The 19,936-nt window shown below is 39.5% G+C and overlaps 2 protein-coding genes across 2 annotated transcripts; both read left to right on the top strand.

Annotated features, from left to right (window-relative positions):
- The first annotated feature begins 9,293 nt into the window (after positions 1–9,293).
- LOC139011618 (serine protease inhibitor Kazal-type 7) lies at positions 9,294–13,254 on the top strand. Its single transcript, XM_070417117.1, has 4 exons — positions 9,294–9,393; positions 10,287–10,312; positions 11,012–11,136; positions 12,953–13,254. The coding sequence occupies exons 1-4, from the start codon at positions 9,333–9,335 to the stop codon at positions 12,996–12,998; spliced, it is 258 nt and encodes an 85-aa protein (XP_070273218.1). The 5' UTR covers positions 9,294–9,332; the 3' UTR covers positions 12,999–13,254.
- A 1,885-nt stretch (positions 13,255–15,139) lies between these two features.
- On the top strand, positions 15,140–19,435 carry LOC139010347 (serine protease inhibitor Kazal-type 9-like). Its single transcript, XM_070414653.1, has 4 exons — positions 15,140–15,253; positions 15,972–16,000; positions 18,109–18,236; positions 19,283–19,435. Exons 1-4 carry the CDS (start codon positions 15,208–15,210, stop codon positions 19,326–19,328), a joined length of 249 nt encoding a protein of 82 aa, XP_070270754.1. The 5' UTR covers positions 15,140–15,207; the 3' UTR covers positions 19,329–19,435.
- The last annotated feature ends 501 nt before the right edge of the window (positions 19,436–19,936 follow it).

The following is a 19,936-nucleotide window of genomic DNA, read 5'->3' as shown; positions in this document are numbered from 1 at the left end:
GGACCCTCCTCCTCTTACCGCTTCTACCTTCCTTGGTTTTGTACAAGTTCTTGTATATAGAGGCCCAGGCCTGTCCTATTTTAAAGAGCCTGGGCTTCTGTGTTCTGTGTTAATTCTTCAGGTGATTCTAGTGCACGTCTACATTTGAAAACTATTTTCTCTTTCTTTTTCTATTTTATTACATTTATTGGGGAGACATTGGTTAATAAAATTATATAGCTTTCAAGTGTGCAATTTATAATACACCATCCTATATAATAAAGAGCTAAAATGCTAATTAGACTGGATGGCGGAACGACCTTCTGGAATGACCAGTGGGCAGGGGACGGGGCCACAAGGCAGCGAGGGCCACGAGGGCTAAGGCAGCCAGAGCTGCAAAGGCCTACTCTTGCACGAATTCTGTGCGTCAGTCTCTATATAGTTATGTATTCACCACCCAAAGTCAAGTTTTCTTCCTTCACCATATATTTGAACCCTTTACCCTTGTCTACCTCTGTCCTTTCCCTTTGTATCTATGTTTTTGTTTGTTTGTTTGTTTTCAGTTTTATATCCACATGAGTGAAATCATATGTGTCTGTTTTTACTTTTTCACTCTGACTTTCTTTGCTTAGCATGATATTCTCAAGATCCATTCATGTTGTCGAAAATATAAGTATTTCATCTTGTTTTATGGCTGAGTAGCATTCCATTGTGTATATGTACCACATCTTCTTTATCCAATCATCACCAGTTGTTCCCATGTCTTGGCCACTGTGAATAATACTGCAAATGAACATAGGCGTGCATATATCTTTACAAATAAATGTTCTCAAATTTTTTTTTGGATAGAAAAGGGATTGCTGGATAAGTACTATTCTTAATTTTTAAAGGAACCTCCAAACTGTTTCCATGGTGGCTGTACCATTTTACATTCCCATCAGTGTGGTGAGAACTGTTTTCTAGACTGAGTCCCTCCATGCCTCAGCATGTCCTCAACAACTAGAAGAATTGAAAGTGCAAGTAGTGATGTTACTGAGGAAGTGACATTGGGGAGGTAACTTCTCTCTGGGCTAACTTGTTTTATCTCTACAATGAGAATTTTAACTTGGATAATAAAAGTTATATAAATTTATATAATTAGCATTGCTATGTATACTGCTTTGTCTTTGTCACTATATCAAACATGAGTAAAGTGAGGTCAATTAAACCCAAAATGCATTGACTGAGAGCCAAATTCAGGTAGTCATTGGCTTTCTGAGTTGGATAGAGGACTCAGAGATCATCTAAACAATCTGTGACTTCTTCCACAATATTCCTAATGGGATAGCATGTACCCAGATTTCCCACTAATGGGAAATTCACTGCCTGATAAAGTATAAATAACACTATAGAGGTATGATTATTAGGAAGCACTGCTTGCCTTGAATCAAAACTTACATTTATGGTGCTTTCAACCATCAGATCCTTTCATGACAGAACAGTTTACTCACAGTTATCAGTAGAAGATGAATATTCTGTCTTCTAATCAATATATACTCAAATCATTTTTCTCCATTTACTTCAGTCATTTCTCAAGTCAAATATTTTTATTATTTTTATTATTTCATGCTACATGGTCTGGACATGCTACATTTAGGTAGTATGCATCTTACAGTATTTAAGCATAACCTCAATGGATTAAAGCTTTTGATTAGCTGATAAATTCTTTTCTCGATTACATTTGGACAATACCAGGACTGGTGGGTCCCTTGTATTGATGACATGGTGGTAGCAGCTGCAGAGAAGTAGGTAGAGGTTCTCTGTCAGCTCATTGGGTACATTTGTCTTGTGGCCTTTTGCCACTGAAGGTAGCTCTGCAAGAGGCCCTTGTTCAGTCAGGCTATATAATGGTTTCAACTTAAAGACAATTCTGAATCATTTGGGGGGAAAAGTAGAGGAGGATGTGTTAAACATTTCACAATTTGCTCTTCTTATTGAAGTTTAAAATTATCCTAAAATGGTTGAATTACTTGAAGTTCCAGTTAAGTAAGCATTTCTTTTTAAATTCACTGATGCAGAATAGATTATTTCTCCCAAATGCTGGATGCATTCTGTGTTCCTCTACCTTTTAACTAAGGACTCCTTGTTCATTTAGTAATTATTTGTTGAGAGTCTCTACTCTATGCAGTGCACTGTGCTAGGTGCTGGGTTAAGCAAGCAAACGAGACAGTCCGGATCCTTTTCTTGTGGAACCTGCATTCTAGTGATGAGAGATGAATAATATACAGGGAGAGAAACAGGCAATGGCAGGTAGTAAGGATTGCTGTGATGACAATGAATAAAACAAAGTCAGATAATAACAAGTGAGGCAAATAATAGAAGTTCAATAAAGAGACAATAAATATTAGAAACCATGAACTCCTAGATGCATACTCTAGTTAAAATCACCATAACAAAGCTTATAATAGAAAATAATAAGAAGAGAGAACCATGGAGAAAAGGTAATTTAAAAAATAAAACTAGGTGAAAATATTTAAATCCAATCTTGCATAGAATTTAGTACAAACATTTACACTAATCAGAGAAAACACAGGCTAGAGCTTGTCTGACTTACAAGTTTTAAGGGAAAACACCCACATTAGAGAACAGTGACATCGGAGAAAATAGAATCTCTAGGCTGGCTTCTCAGCCTTTGGGTATCTGTTCAAATATATCATCTCCTCTGAGAAGCCTCTCTGATTACTCAATCTAATTTGTCCCCTATCTCCATGTCATTCTCTAGCCTCATACCATGATATATTTTCTTTTGAATACTTGTCAACATATGAAACCATTTATTACATCATTTAATTATGTTTTCTTTTCATTCTATAAGAAAGTAAGTTCCAAGAAGTAGAGTCCTTGTCTGTCTTATTCACCTGTGACCCTGCAGTGAGGAAAACTGGGACAGAGAAGAGAAGTGATGAGGTTGATTGTTACTGTGTCTGACTGTCGCTAAGTAAGGGTATGTTAATATGTCAGGGCAGGAGGACTTACAGGGTTACATGCTATAAAGGAAATATTAAAGGGGCTGATTTGCCCAATCTGGAGAAAAAGGGCCTTTCTAGGCACTCTAGAGCTGCCTTTACATATCTGAAGGGATCTCCTTAGAAAGAGAGAGCAGATTCATTCTGTTGGGCTCCATTGTAGAGAACTAGAATGTCTGGAAGCCATATAGACATGGAGTTCTTTTGAATTTGAAAAAATTTCTGAACAGTCTAAGCGGAACAAAAATGCAGTCATCTTACTTGGTAACAAGTCTATATATTAGATATCATGACATTAGGGAAAATTGGAGTAAATCCTTTCTTAATGTCCAAGAAAACACTAACATCTCTTTAGATGTTATTAAATGTTCTGTAAAATAATAAAGTGTGGCAAATTAAGTTTGGGAAACATTGAGTTTTTAAAAAGTAGGGGAAAAAATCTGTATTGCAAAAAAATAATAATAATGGAGCCTTTAATAAGTAATTCCCCAAATGAAATTGAATATTCAGTGTTTCCCAAATCTGGTTGACCAGAGAATCCTTTATTCAGGAAATACTAGTTAAGTTATCATGGGATACCAGTGTCTTGAAGATTAAAGGTCTATGATTCTCGGCAAGTAAGAAAGATATGAAATTGGGGATGGGAGTACAGATGCTAACAGTGGTTCTCAACCTTCCTAATGCCATGACACTTTAATACAGTTCCTCATGTTGTGGTGACCCCCAACCATAAAATTATTTTCGTTGCTACTTCATAACTGTAATTTCGCTATGGTATGAATCATAATGTAAATATCTGATATGCAGGATGTATTTTCATTGTTTGAGACCCACAGGTTGAGAACCGCTGTGCTAGAATGTTATAGATTGAATTGTGTCTCCCCCAATTCACGTGTTGAAGACCTAACTCCTAGTGTGACTATGTTTAGAAATCATGGCTTTACTTGGATAATTAGGGTTAAATGAAGTCTTAAAGGTGGGGCCCTTATCTAATAGTACTTTGATCCTTATTAGAAAACAAGGAGACACCAGGGGTTCTGCACATGGAGCAAAGGTCATGTGAAGACACAGTGAGAAGATAGTTGTCTACAAGCCAAAGAGAGAGGCCTTAAGACAAACCAGCCCTGCCAACACCCGGAACTGTGAGAACATTAATATATTTATTTTTTAAACATATTTTTATTGATTTCAGAGAGAAAGGGAAAGGGAGAGAGAGATAGAAATATCAGTGATGAGAGAGAATCACTGAGTGGCTGCCTCCTGCACGCCCCACACTGGGGATCTAGCCCGCAACCCGGGCATGTGCCCTAACTGCAATCACACCATGACCTCCAGGTTCATAGGTAAATGCTCAAACACTGAGCCATGCTGGCGGGGCACAACATTAATTTCTGATGATAAAATCACCCATTATTTGGTATTTTTTCTTGGCGGCCTTAGCAGATTAATATATTCACTAATGTTGGCTGACTGGGGCTACAGGTGTTCCCTTCACTAGTGAGCAAATTAGACATTACTTTACTAATAAGAGATGGGAGGGAGGTTTGTGTGTGTGTGTGTGTGTGTGTGTGTGTGTGTGTGTGTGTGTGGTCTAGAGCCAGATAGTGTGCAGTCATCTAGGAGCAACATGAACCAATAGAAAAAAATCATTACTGTTCAATTCAATAGTTCCATGATTGGAACTATTTACTCTTAATCATTCAAAGAAAATTGAGTAGAACCAAAACATAATATTCCTGCATGTGCTAACTTCCTTTTCCCAAGAGAATCAGAATGAACTCGTGCTAGACACAAGATCAGAATGCAAATGTCACTGTGCCTCAGTGCACACAGAGGCATGATCACAGTAGGGACTGCATCAAAAACTGAAAACAAGAAGATAAGAAAGGAGCTGGAGTGTAAAGGCATTATCACATAAGGGAGGGTGAAGAGGACAGACAAATGGCTAGAGCAATTGCAGCCAAATCTGGACCACGGATTTTAAAACTGTGACCTGAAGGCCTTGCCTGCAGGGTGTTGAATGGAGTCTCTGCTGGATGCCAGAAAGGAAGGAGCCTGGTGGTTGGGGGAGGGCTCGTGCAGAAATTAAGAAATAAAAACCTAAATACATAGGGGAATTCCAACTTCTTGCCATTCACCCTAAATCAGCCTTATTAATCATTCGTACAAGTTAGTGTCCAAGAATACTAATTTTTAATTGGAAAACTTGAAGCAGCCAACTAGGCTCACTAGATGTTTGGGAAGCAGGAAGCACAACATGGAGAAGGGACAGTCACACATTGCACCTCTGATAGATGATGGTGAGGGGACAGGGAAAGAACCCTTGTGTCCTGACTCTCAATCATCCCCTGTACCCATCCCTCTCTCCAGATGGTACTCACCTAGGAAAATGCCACACACTCTGACCCACTGCTCAACTCCCTCTGGCTCATTGGAAACATCAGCTGTCCTTCCTGACGGCTCTGATTCTGCCAGGTCCACTCCTGTTATTCCAATGTTCAATGTGTCTCCAAATCTATCTCGAAAGTTACATGTGAAGACAATACATCAGAGTTACTAAAAGCATTGGCTCTTAACTTTAAACTAGCCACTTCTCTAAGCCACTGCTGCCTTTCAATAACAGGACAAACACCACCTCTATTTTATAAGATTATTGCAAGCCTTAAATGAGATCATGCACACAGCAGGTGTAGCAGAGCTCTGCCACATAGTAAGTGCTTATTACATGGTTGATTTTCATATTATGACTTTCATTTCCTACAACAGCCATTATTCTGTACTTGGATTCCTGCCCAGCTGTGGTGCTGTTTTCCCTCCCGTTAACTAACCCCAGAACTCTTCATTCAAGCCATGCTCCAATTTAATTCTCTCACACGTGTCTAACCCTCTAATGGGTCACCTTTCTCTTCCCTGTGGCACCCCAAGTCCACTGGGAAAGAAATGAAGGATTCAACACTCTCAAACTGTCTTCTTATTTCATACTTCTGTTTTTATTTTTATTATTTTTATTCTGTCCTTCCTTCCCTAGAGTGGAAACACTGTTGTAGTGGTCCTCTCTGACAAGGCCTCCAGTTTTGGCCTCTTGCAGGAATATGAGGAGGAATAAACTTTCCTTGGCATGAAATGTACAGATTTTTTTTGTTTTTTGTTAGTTTTTCTTCACAGGCCTATCTTTCACTCCCAAAGGACCCTCTACACTTTGTGGCTCAATGTGCAGCTTGAAAATGTTCTCTGCGTGTGAATAGCTGCCAAACTGCAAAGCAGTTCACACTTGATCATTTGACCTCATGTTTCCTCACCTTTTAAAACCCAAAGACCTTTGTCTCCACCCATTCTTCATCTGTTTTATCTTGAGATACACCCTGAGGATCATGATCTTAGCCCCGCCCAGAGAAATTCATCTGAAAGTTGGCCTACTAGCCACTGCCTCCATACACAATTGTTCAAGTTCATATTTCCCACACCTACTTAAGTTCACTCAAAGCCCAAACCTTGACCTCTAAACCCTTAACTGCTCACACCTTGCAGAATCCATCAGAAGGTTCTTGAACACTTAACACTCTTTGAAGCCGACCACAGTCTTTATGGCTCCCCCTCAAGTCTCTGATATACACACTCCCTGTCCACAAAATCCCTTTTTTCCATTTCTCACTCAGTACCATACAGAAGTATTCAGCATGGTACTGCCAGGACCTGCTAATATCTACTGCCGATTTTGTCTAGTGGCCGTTCATTTTTATAGCCCAGTTGACTCTCTGACATGCTTCCATTGATGTCTGTGCCAAGCCTTCTCCATCCTTCTCCAGCTTCCAGACCAACCCAAATCTTGGACTACCAGAGTCACCATCAGAACTTTAAAGCTGGACCCAACCACACCATGGGTTTCCCCACATCCTTCTCCCTCAACCTTTCAAAATATCTTCTTTAGATTCATCTAGTCTTCTCTGTTTCTGTATCAGAGGGAATGGTGCTTCAATCTGTGCTGTTCATCTTATTTCCTGCTTTTCTAATTCCTCTAATAAACCACCCTCCATCATGTATTTTAAAGTTCTTCTTCCCTTTGGCTTTAAGGCATGCACAGTCTAGCTTAGACCTTTCTGAAGCACTTGCCTCTTCCATTCTCCTCCTCCCATTTACTATCACACATCTAAAAAAAAATATTGTAGCCTTATGTTTCCACTTTACCCTGGTCATCATTGATTCCATTCCCACCCCTCTTAGTTAAAATTATATTTTCAAACTGCAGTGAAGACTCCTCTTCTTGAAATATAATGGCTTTTTTTCAGGATTCATTCTCTTCGCAAGTTCATAGAAATAATAAAACTTACAAAAATCTCTTTATTAGGATAATTTCTTTGCTTCTTTTCCATGACTTAACTCAAAACAGTCTTCTCCATTAATTCATATCTTGGTCTTGGGTGAGATTACATAAATCCTCTGAGCCTCAACTTACTCACTGGTACAAAAAGGGCCATACAAATTCCTTCCTCATGAGTTATCATGAAGCTCACATTCCCTATAATTAAGTACCATATATCAAGCTGTAATTATGTTCTTGGCGCAAACACACAAACACACACACACACACACACACCCACACACACACACAATTACTTATATATATAATCTCATTTAACCCTCAACCCACTCTGTGAGGTAAAACATTATTTCTCTGTCACAGATGAGAAACTAAAATATCCAGAGCTTAACCTATATACTCAAAGTCACAGTCAACATATATTTAAAATAAGATCACAAATAAAATCCACAGGGTCATGCCCAAATTATTTTTAAAAAATATATTTTTTAATTGATTTCAGAGTGAGGGAGGGAGCGGGAGAGATAGATAGAAACATCATTAATGGGAGAGAATCATAGATCAGCTGCCTCCTGCATGCCCCCTACTTGGGATTCAGCCTGCAACCTGGGCTTATGGGTCGACACTCAACCACTGAGCCACACCAGCTGGGCCATGGCTATATTCTTACTACTAGATTATATTGATCCCCAAACAGATGTAAGAATCAAAAATTTATAGAGTCATTCAATGTAATTTATTAGCTTATAATCTTTTGCAGATATTGTGTTTCAGAATGTACTAAAATAAACCTACCTGGCAGAGCATTGGGGGAGAAGAGTAAACTGACTTCCCCCAGGTTTTCATTCATTCATATGCCCCTAAACTCAGTAGACAAACAACAGCCATTTGGCCCAATGCAGTTTATAAGCTAATGTCAGAAACCTGTAGCAGAAACCCTTGGCTCATCAGTAATCATCGTCATCATCACAATTACAATTACATGCACTGCACTTTGGATTTTCATGTACATGATACCAATTATGTGAACTCTATTGTGGCAAGTAATAGTTCCCAATCGAGATGAAATGCAGCTAAAGTTCTGGGATAGATTCTGTGTCATTTGCAAACTATTTTCTGTTCTACTCCCACAGGTTGTCCAAGGACAAGGTAACAACATACTCCACATCCTCTATGATTGGGGCAGCCCACCTGATGGTGAGGGAAAGTGGCAGTGGTGTCACCTCTGGACTGAAATACTTAATTTCTGAAGAGGGAGAGCCTCAAGAACACATCTACACTTAACCTTGACAATGATCAACATTTCAAACAGTGATAACTCCGCCCACCTGGGACCCGTTGAAGATAATGCAGGACCATTAGCTGACCTCCTTACATGTTCAGCTTAATTAAAAAATATAATTTGTTCTGAGCCTCATACACCTTGGGTTATATGTTACCACAACATAACCCTGTGTTCCTGGTAGCTTCATGAATGACTTATCCAAGATCACACAGCTAGGAAATGTCAACACTCTTCTCCAAACTTCATAAATGCTAAAATCACTGTTCCTTACACTAGGTCCCAGCCTGCTTCATACATTTATTGCCTCAAAAATAAAACTATAGTTTCCCAGAAGCCAAAATATAAACATAAGTATGATCTGTCAAATTTGGGTGTTTTTGAATTAAAGAAACTTTGATATTTTCACTTATTTCATAACTAGGCCAAGTCAAGTTCTTCTAATACAAGAGGTTTAGAGTTCTAACACTCCCCACCTTTAGGACAGACAGAAAAATAGTTCTCACCCCAAATAACTAATGTGTTGGTCAGATAGGAAGTAGCAATTAAGTGACAAGGACTGCCACACCACCCAGGGTGTGACATTGTGCTTTGAGAGCCTCTCAAAGGCAGCATTGACTCAGGATGACCTCAGAGGAGAGGTGGGGAAGCCAGGCATTGCCATATAAACATGGCCCCTTTCCTACCTCATGGCTGATACAGCTGCTGTGACACTCTGAGCAGCCTTTGCATAGCAGCCACCTCCACCATGAAGATCATTGGGGGCCTCCTCCTGCTGTACACAGTGACCTACTTCTGCAGCAGCTCAGGTGAGGGAAGGGTAGAGAGTGAATAAACATTAAGCTTGTTTTTCCAAATAACCTTTCCTGGGAGGTGAGCATCTGAGAGAAGTGTCTGGTAGTGTGGATTTTAACTATATGGGTTTAGAATCAAAAGCATACTAGTTTAGAAAAGAAACAGCCCTGTCCTGGGAATGGAGAATCTTATGTCCCTAATAGAATTGCGAGGGTAGCGGGCTTAGCTCTAGTGTCTTCCCATTCAAGGAATTTTGGAAAAAAATCCATGGAACAAAGAAATGAACTCTTTTCTTCATAAGAACATTGGAAGTTGTTACAGAATATTGGCTACTATTCCTGTTATTGGATACTATTCCTCTGAGCAAAGATGCAGAACAACTTAGATGCCTCCCTAAATCAATCTCAGGCACTGAGGTGGACCTAAATGGTCAACTAAGACATTGTTGGGCAGCATCAACTGTTACTTTCCAGGAGTCAACAATTAGACTTTCCATATGGTTAAAAAAATAAAATAAGATGTAAACACCTTAAAATGTTATTGCAACCCTTCATATCAATTAGAAGGGGAAGAATATCCAAGTTGGTGCTTCAGTTCTTGGCAATGGTGGCTGTAATACTGCCTATTGCGATCTGACTTTAAACCACTACCAATGTCACAATGAGCTCCAGAAGTGTCCCCTGGTAAGGAAGGGAGGAGATTTGGGTAATTCCCTTTCATGAACCAAGGGTTTACCTAATTACTGTTTGCAAACAGCTGAAATTTTTGCATAAGAATGGGGTGTGTGCTGAGACTTATTGCCAGAGAAAACATAGAGTCTTTATCTCTGGAATCAAAATGACATTAATTAATGAGACTTCAAGACTTTGCTTTATTATTAACATTTCTATCTCTATTTCTCTTTCAGAAGCTGCTAGTCTGTCTTCAAGAACCGTGAGTATATTGAATTACATTTTCATTTCACTTACTATTGACTGTCACATAGTCAACAAATAATTACCAAATATATATGTAGCATTAAGTCAGTATGTTTAGGGTGATAAAAAGTGGAGGCAGACACACATAAAGAAATCTCCTCTGCTGTTTGAAAAAGTATGACATGAATAACCATAGACTTAAAATTATTCCTGAGTTAGAAAAGAGAGAGATGACTTCCAGTTGAGAGACTGGTGAAGTCTTGATGGCAAGGACAATATTTCAGAGGTAGGATCTTGCTTAATTGCACAGGCTCTGGATTCAGATCTCAACCTCACCACTTCCTAGATTTTATGTTATACAAATTCTCTCTTCCAAGCCTTCATCTCCCCCAATCCTGTCAATAGGGGTAATAGTAGAGCCTACTCTATTCAGTTGTTCTGAAGATTAATCAAAATTCCTGTAAGATTTAAGTTTAATGCCTGGCCTGGAATTGCTCAGGAATTGTTAACTGCATGCACAAGTCATAATAGAAGTGGTGCCAGTGTGACTGGTATTTGTCATAGTGACATTAGTGCTTAAAGTAGCGACACCAGCATCAGAATATCTGAGCTGGAACTTCTAGGTTGGTATTTTGCTTCCTGTACAATAGAGGCCAGAGTAGCCTAGCCTGGGATCCAGGAGCAATGCAGAACATTCCCCTTGTGTCTGTCACAGGTGGACTGCAGCATTTACAAGAAGTACCCAGTGGTGGCTATCCCGTGCCCCATCACATACCTGCCTGTTTGTGGTTCTGACTACATCACCTATGGGAATGAATGCCACTTGTGCATTGAGAGCTTGTGAGTACCTGATGGGGGCAGGGAGGGGGAAGAAGCTGGGCCCAGTGCCCTCCCCTGCAAACCTCTCTTCTTTCCATGAGTCTGCTTAGCTCTCCATGAGCTGTACTTAGTCCCACCCAGAAGCAGCAGGTGTGGATAGAAAACTGACCACCTCATAGTCAGGCCAGGGTTGGGCCACCATTATTTGCTCAACCATTCATTACAGAATCTCCAACGCCTATCTCTTAGTTGAAGTCCAACAATAGCATGAGTTGTCAAATTGCTGCCCCAGAGACCAGAGATACTGTAGAGGCAATCAGAAGTCACCAAACATGTTAAAGGTATAATTTGGTGTGGTCTCCAACTCCAAGTTCAGCTTTTGACTATTTCCAGTTGTGGAGTTCCATATAATATCTTGCTTGCAGAAAGGGTCCTAAGCCCAACACCATAAAACAATTGAGCCCGGCTGATGTGGCTCAGCTGATTGAGCATCGTCCCATGCACCGAGGTCACCAGTTCAATTCCCAGTCATGGTACATGCCCAGGTTTCGGGCTCAATCCCCATTTGGGGAACATGCAGGAGGCAGCCAGTCAATGAATCTCTGTCACCATTGATGTTTCTATCTCTCTCTTTGTCTACCTTTTTCTCGCTCTCAAATCAATAAAGACAAAAAAATTAAAAATTATTATCCTACATGACTTCTAAAAGGCCATAACACAGCTTGTTCCTTAGACAAACTGTGGGTAGAGGGCCTTTATCCTCCTCAGTTTTCTAGTGGCTCTAAATTTCTGTAGTCTTAAGAGGGATAGAGGGAATATGGCTACCACAAGTATTTTTTCTTTTATCTAAAAAAGGGGGATGGCTCAGTGGGTAGAGTGTTTGCCTGCAGACTGAAGATTCCCAGGTTTGATTCCAGTCAAGGGCACATGCCAAGGTTGCCAACTCAAACCCGAGTAGGGGGCATGTAGGAAGCAGCCAATCAATGATTCTCTATCATTGTTGATGTTTCTATCTCTCGCTCCATCTCCCTTCCTCCCTGGAATCAAAGTATATTTAAAATAGGGGGATGCAAGCTGTCAGCACTTGGACCTGCATCCCACGGGCATGATTTCTTTACATATTTTGTGTGGCCTGCAGAGTGTTCTTGAAGGGAAACAACTAGAAAGATGTCACTTCTTTGGTGTAGAACAGGCAACTTACCATTTACTGTTTTTACAGCAAGTGCACTTTGCTCATTGTTAATCCTCTATTAGACCTCTGTATTTTGGCCACTTATTTTAGATCTTGTCTTTTTCATCTTTGTGATTATCTTAAGAAGTTAAAATATCAAGGTAAGCCCTTAGCCCTATTCCCAGAAGGATATGTCTACATATTTACTCCTATGCAGGAATGTTTGCTTCACCAAAGTGGCACTTCTCTAACCTGCACACACTGGGCCTTTGGCCTAGAGACAAGCTTGTATTCAAGGACACTGAGGGAACGTGTGGTGGAAGCTGTCCTCCTAAAGCAGGACCCAGCTCCATAGCAGGTCCTGCTGACCAGGAAAGGCTAAAGGGCACTTCAACTTCCTGTGGCAGAATCCCTCCTTGGATGTTTTAAGACACTGGGTGACCAGCCTGGGCCCTGGGATCAGTGGAAGCAGCAGGTGGGATGGAGGATTCACCAGCCTAGGGAAATTCTGCTTCTGCCTCTGAAAAGGACATTCCTTTTCAGAGACTCCATTGCCTCACCTGCAAAATGAGGTTCTGCCTCAAGATCTCTTTGGTTCCTTTCAGCACTATTATTATGCAAAATTTCCTCTTGTGTTAATGAATTGTTACCTGTGTCTTCCTGTAGGAAAAGTGATGGAAAGGTTCAGTTTCTTCATGAAGGAAGATGTTAACTTCTCCACAGACGTGGGTGGGGAGCAATGATATCATCTGTCATCTTCACCATCCCTGGGCTGTGATGACCTTCTTCCTCATCATGGCAGAGGTTCTGGGGGATGTGCCTGGGGAGGATTGGGGCAGGGGCAGTTGTGGAGTCATCTTTGTTGAGTGGAGAAAGTTGTTGTGCTTTCCTTCAAACTCATGCCCAACTGACTTACTGGCTTCTTTTTGTACCTCATTAAAAGAATCTCCCCAGAGAGTTTACCTTTACTTCTGTCTGTATTTGTGTCTTAGATCAGGGTATAAGATCTCAGTTTTCAAAGAAAACTGAGGAACATACATATTTGATTGTTCAGCAGAAAGTTTTGTACAATGAATCCCAAGTGGCTACCAAGAAATAAATGCACAACACACACACACACACACACACACACACACACACACAAATGTACACATGATCACATGCACACGGAATGAAATGGAGTTCAGTTCAATTAAAGCTCAAACTCTAGAGGGGAGATAAAGACGAATTAAAAAATAATTATACACTCTTATAATGGATGCGATATAAGTCATTACTAGGTACCATATTGGACTAATCTTTCTATACTGTAAATCTGATTCTATTATTTCTCTGTTCAATACCCTTCATCTGTTACCCATTGTCTATGGTATAGAATCCAGACTCCTAAGCATGGTGTTACCCACCCAGCTTCTTCTTCTCCCATTATCTCTGAAGGACACTGTCTCTAACACTCCTCTTCCCTGGTCCTGTGTCTGTACATGCACAGTTTCTTTTGCTGGAAATGGCTGTTACTTTTCTGGTTTCAGCTCGAATGTAGCCCTCCTGTGAAACCTTCTCTGAATTTGGTTTGGCAGAGAAGTGGCTGAGGAGTCAGGAGTTAGTTTGTAAACTAGTTCTGTCACATGCAAGCTGTGTAGCTTTGAGTGGGTACCTAAACCCTGTGCTTGGCATATGGGGTTATTGTTGTGATGATTAAGTGAAATAACACAAAGCACCCTACAAGATATACACAATTAATATTAGAGCCTTTCCCTGACTACTCATCATTTGCTCACCTGTTGTTTCCTTGCATTCTGTATTACATTGTATTTAAATTGTTCTGAATAGTTGGTGGTAGTGTTCTTCTATCCTTATCAGATTGTAAACTCCTTGAGGGCAGGACTATATGTACATTTCTATATATCTAGTAATTAGTATAATGCTTGATTCATGGTTAGTATTTCATAAACATTACCAACTTGCTCTGGGACCATAGAGGAAGATGAGTCTAATTCTGCCTAGGGTGTTGAAGAAGCCTCCCCTTGAGTTGTAATTCATCTGAGTGTGTGGGTTGGGTAGGGGACAGGTAATTCCAGGGTAACAGAAAACAAGTACAAAGGCACAGAACTTGAAAAATGCATAGGAATTAATTTCTGAACACAATTTCTCAATTTGTAAAAATGAATATTGAACACCTACCATGCTCATATCTGAAATCAAACTCAATCTCAGCTGCCTGACTTGCTCCCCCAGCAGCTTCCACCAACTCAGGAAACAGCAGTTGTACCAGATCCGCAAATGTGGGATACTTGGATAAATTATCTCCCTGCTAAAGGGTATGAGTCATTGCTTGTTTATGCTTAATCAAGAATTGGCAGTTGATACCTTTTCTCTGTGCCCATTCTGCTGTCTCAATTGGCAACATTTTCCATTGACACTAGAGAAGAAAGAGGAGATCCTGGGAATATTTCAACACCTATAAACTGCCATGCTGATGACAGTTCTTGCAAGAGTAGTACAAGTACATGCAGTAAAACTAGTGAAATCACTTAACCTCCTTCTAACTTCACTTCCTCATCTGTAGAACCAAAAACAATGGTAATAACTATGTGACGGATTTGTTATGAAGATCAAATTGTGTAACAGATGTGAAAGCACTCACACTTTTAAGGACATAAAGAGACAAGGAAATAATGCCAGCTTTATCGGGTCCTATTATCTATTAAACGGTCATGTAAATTTATCTGTCTTTCACAATAAAAGAACTTCCATACCCAGCAGATCTTTCTGACCTCCCAGGATTCTGATCCTGCCAATAGGTGTTTCACAATCGAGGCAGGAACTCTTGACAATATAAAAACAGCACACAAGTGGCTGGGCGGACACCGGAAAGTCACTTCTTTTGCCTCCATCTGACTGCCCTTCACCTCTTCAGCAGAATGAGAGTGACAGCCTTTTTCCTGCTCTTGGCCCTGGCACTAATCTGTGAGTATCTCCCTCATAACACTGCCCCTCCCTTGATACCAATAGCTCCTGTCATCTTCTGCCCACATAATTCTGGGGTATACACTTCACATAGATAATAAGGGAAGTTTTGGAAAAGGCACATTTCTTTGGTCTCTACCAATACATCACTAAATCATATCATCTCAGGCACTGAGTTGGACCTAAATGGTCAACTAAAGACCAAGTCCATTTTGTGTAACCGCTTTGGAAAGTGTTCTTCCAGACTCTCCTCTCACTTGATATCGGTATTTACAGGGACTGATTTCTTCATGAAGCAGTCCAACCCATTGGTGGGCAGCATGAACTGTTACTTTCCTTCCGCTATTGAGTTAAGATCTGACTCCCTAGAATTCTCAACCCCTGCCATCTCTGCCTGCTACGAAAGAGCAGACACTTCCTAAAAAGAAAACTCCATTGTTTTCTCTTACTATTTCCTAAGCTCTGATTATGATAGGGAGAAATAAGACTCGTTATTATAGCAGCTTGTCCATGCTTCTGACTGCACTCTAATTCTGCTCTAAAACAAAAGTCTGTTTTGTTTCTTCAACTTTTGATATGCTGATACAAAAGTTCTGAAGAGAATCTTATACTTTTCATGACAGGTTGAGAAAGCTGAAACATAAATCAAATATTATTTTTCTAATGAGATTAGATTCTTCCAGAGATTAATTTTTTCTTGTACTTGTTTTTCTTACAGATGTAGAATGTGCCCCACCTAGGAAAAAGGTCAGTACATCTGTGTGCTTTGAAAGTGCTACTTTTATGTAATTTTAATGCCTGTATCAGTAAGGAAAGATTGACATTGTACAGAATTTCGTTGCTATCCATTTGAACAGTTATTTTTTAAAGTTTCAAAACTGCTTTTATACAAAAACTGTACACAGACCTTTCTGAAATGGAGGTGATGGGGGAAAAATGGTTAGATACCAGCATCTGGGTTTCAGTCCCAAGTCTTTGATCAGGTGACACTTAAAGCCCTAGTGCTTGGAAAGATTTAGCACAGTACCCACGCATAGGAAAGCTTAGTAAGGACAAGTCCTGATTCTTACCATTTTTAAGTGGTCCACACGTTTCTTTGTTCTCTGACTTAAAAAATGAAGATTTTGGCTCATGTGAAGCTTTCCTTCATGGCTCATGTTAAGTCATGACTGTTATTAAGAAAATGTAGGTGTGACTACAAAAACATTAAACCAGCAGCCAGGCACTATGGGTTCTAGTCCAAGCTCTCCAGCTTTTTAGCGGTGTGACCCTGTGGCCTAGGCAGCTCCTTTCACGTCTTTTAGTCTTTGTTTTAACCTATTAAAGAAAATAATGTTAAGAACATAAGTTTGGAGTCAGGCAGGCCTGAATTCAAGCCATCCTTCAGGACTTAGTAGCTGTGTGAGAATGACAGGAATTAATGAGCATTAAGCCTTGGTCGTTTCCTGGTCACTTTTTGACCATTTCACCAGTTCTGGCACTGGGAGTTGAGCAGGCAAGGACAGGAAGTGAAATCATGCTTGCGTGTCCTCAGCATGGGGCGCTACACTTTCTGTTCTGCTCCACTACACTTGAGGTTCCTCTGCTATCACGGCATGCTTACTATTTGTATTTCTAGCACTCAGCTCAGCTCTAAGACTAGAGGAATGACTAAGTTCACTGCTAGAACATATCTGAAGGGGAGGAGGAATTCAACTTTAACTTTGAGCATATTTCAGGTTATCCAAGTAGAAACATTAAACAATTAGTAAAATATCATGTCTGGAACTCTTGGGCAGAAAGAGCTGGGAATGCAGTCTTCTATATAGAACTGGAGTTTGTGCAGACCTGGAAGGGAAGCCTAGGGAGAGAAATTATAGCTATTATTTATTCAGTGTTTTCCATGTTGTGTAGTGCTAAGCATTTCACACACATCTGCTCAGGTATGCATTTGTTACTTAATCTGACAATGTAGGTACATGACCTTCATTTTGCAGATAAAGAAACTAAGGCTCAGAGAGGCGAAATAATTGTCCCAGATTCGGAGAGTCAGGATTTGAATTCCAATGTGTTTGATTTTTCTGTCCACACTTTTCAATTTACTCATAGATGAGAAACCCAGGAAATTCTTGCTTAGCAGTTGTGTACTTGCTCCAACAAGTGGCTCATCCCCATGGCTTTGCTCCAGGAATTTCAAACACTGGTTATCAACTACAGTGTATAATAATAAAAGCATAATATGCTAATTAGACTGGACAACCTTCTGGACGAAGCTAGGGCTGTGAGGGAAGCCTGGGTCCTGGGTACCTGTCAGCAGGCAGAGGGAAGCCCAGGTCTCGGGTGCCAGAGGGAAGCCGATGCCAGCAGCTGTGGGAAGGAAAGCATTCTCTTGCAAGTATTTCGTGAATCGGGCCTCTAGTGTTAACATAAATCTGTCTATGTGCTGATGATGTGTACAGCAAGTCATTTGTTACCAATAGTTAAAGTTGTCAATGGTGAACTAGTTATTTAAACGACAGTATTTCTATAATACATCTCACACTTGCATTCATTTAGAACTTTTTAAGTGAAAGACAGAAAGCAGGAATCAAAATGTACCAAGAGCATTAAGAACTGACACATCAACCAGTACTAACTACAGTGGGTGGATTCTACATTTAATAAATGGTGATTTAATTACCAGCTACCACTCATGATTTTTTATCTTATATAAAAAATCTCTATACTTGATATATTTCAAAGAAGTTAGATGAGGACAGACAACTAGAATAGAAAATGAATGCATTGAGAGTCTTCTAAACTTCCTTAGAAAATTCTAAATCCTGGGAATAAAAATTTGGTAGAAGGAATTGAAGATTTTTAATATCTATTTTCAGGTTGATTGTAGTAAGTATAAAAAGTTACCACCAGGAGAAACGAGATCGTGTTATGAATTATATGCACCAATTTGTGGATCTGATGGCAAAACGTATGACAATGATTGCTTCTTTTGTGATGCAGTTCAGTAAGTATTGAAACATTTTTCTTTTCTATATTTAAAGAATAATAATTGTGTTAAGACAAATGTATCACATTTCAAAAAAGTGGTTTAAGGCATAAGGAATATGTGGATAATCTCACATTGAGTGTGATGAATGGGATTCTCACAATTCATAGGATTTGCAGTCCCTGGTAGCATTGTACCCCTACATATTCTGGTAGTAATAGTCAACCAGAGAAGCTAGCATCTCTGAATTGGAAGGAAACTTACGGGTAATCTAATTCCACTTCCAACCACTAATTTATTACTTACACTACCTCTACAAAAAACATCACCAAACCATCTCACAGTCTATGCTTGATTATTTCCAGGGACAAGGAACATTCCTCCTCCTCGGCATGCCAGTCTGCATCTGGTAGAATGTTTATTGTTCAGCTTCAACAGTTGAAATACATTAGAGTCCCCTAATGACTGATACAAAAGGGGGACAATAGCTGCAAAACCTAAAGAACTTGCTCTGTTTCAGAGTATGATTTCTCCACAAAATGTGTATGTTGGAGTGCTAACAAAAATTAAATAGCCAACAGTACTTTAAAGGTTAAAGAGTAATTGCCTGCAAGATATAGTAGCATCAGCTCAAAAAAAGTTAAATGATAAGTTATGTACTAGAATATATAGAAACATATAGTTCCTTTTAACTATTCCCAAAATATACATGGATAAAAACAAACATCTAATATATATGGTATATTATATATCGAATGGTTTTTTAAATAAGCAACAAGTTACAATGTTATGACAGGAGGCGTCTAAATATGCATCACCTTTAAATAAAATAATCCATTAAAATATGTTTTCAGGGCCATAAACTGTGTTGTATTTGGAGCATTGTTCCTTATGCAATGAGCATTGTTCCCTATGTTAAATATTTCTAAATTGCAATCACTCCTCTTAAATATGTCAGTAAATGAGGTAACCTGGTACATTTTGGGCGTTCATTAGTAAAGTTTGGATGCTAATAAAATGCTTATGGCTTCAATATCTCATTTGTTACTCTTTGCTCTCCACAGGAAAACTGACAACAAACTTAAATTTGTACATTTTGGGAAATGTTGAATCAATCCTGTGATTCCATTCACAAGAGGCACATGTCTTCTCCCATATGATCTTCCCACCATTGTCTTGATTTCTTTGTAGAATAAAGTAGACCTGAGTGAAATAAACATACCTGACTTTTTTTATTTAAGAGCAGAATCTTCTAGATTTGTTTCACTTTGGGGTATTGTCTAAAGACCATCTTATGGTCACAGTCTGTGAGGGAAAGCTAATTAAGACCGGTATGGGAATCAGAAAATCAAAGGACCTAAAGCTGATGCCTTCTTCTTTCTCAAGCTAGGAAAACACCATCCGTGCATGACTTAGTTCTAAAAAAAATATCAAACAGATAAAGAGGGTGTTCAACTAGTGCTTTATAAATAAACTAAATTAAGATGAACTGGATTTTACTTCTGTCACAAGTAAGCAAGGATATTATAGTGTTTTATCCCAGATAATCCTAAAAGCAGATATCAACTCCTGATCCAGCCACAGAATTTGTAAGTACAGTAGCATCCTAATGCATAGCATTCTGGTTGCTTTCAAACTCTGAATTCCTTCTTCTAGTTCCCATAAAAGCAATCCACACACAAAAGGAAATGCTTTTCTAGAGATCGGGTGGGAGTGAC

This window comes from Myotis yumanensis, unplaced genomic scaffold, assembly GCF_028538775.1.
Source record: "Myotis yumanensis isolate MYYU_CA2020_CCGP unplaced genomic scaffold, mMyoYum1.0.hap1 SCAF_5, whole genome shotgun sequence".
In the NCBI taxonomy this organism is placed as follows: Eukaryota; Metazoa; Chordata; class Mammalia; order Chiroptera; family Vespertilionidae; genus Myotis; species Myotis yumanensis.
Note: the sequence above shows the minus strand (reverse complement) of the source record. Positions and strands in the feature narration are given on the sequence as shown.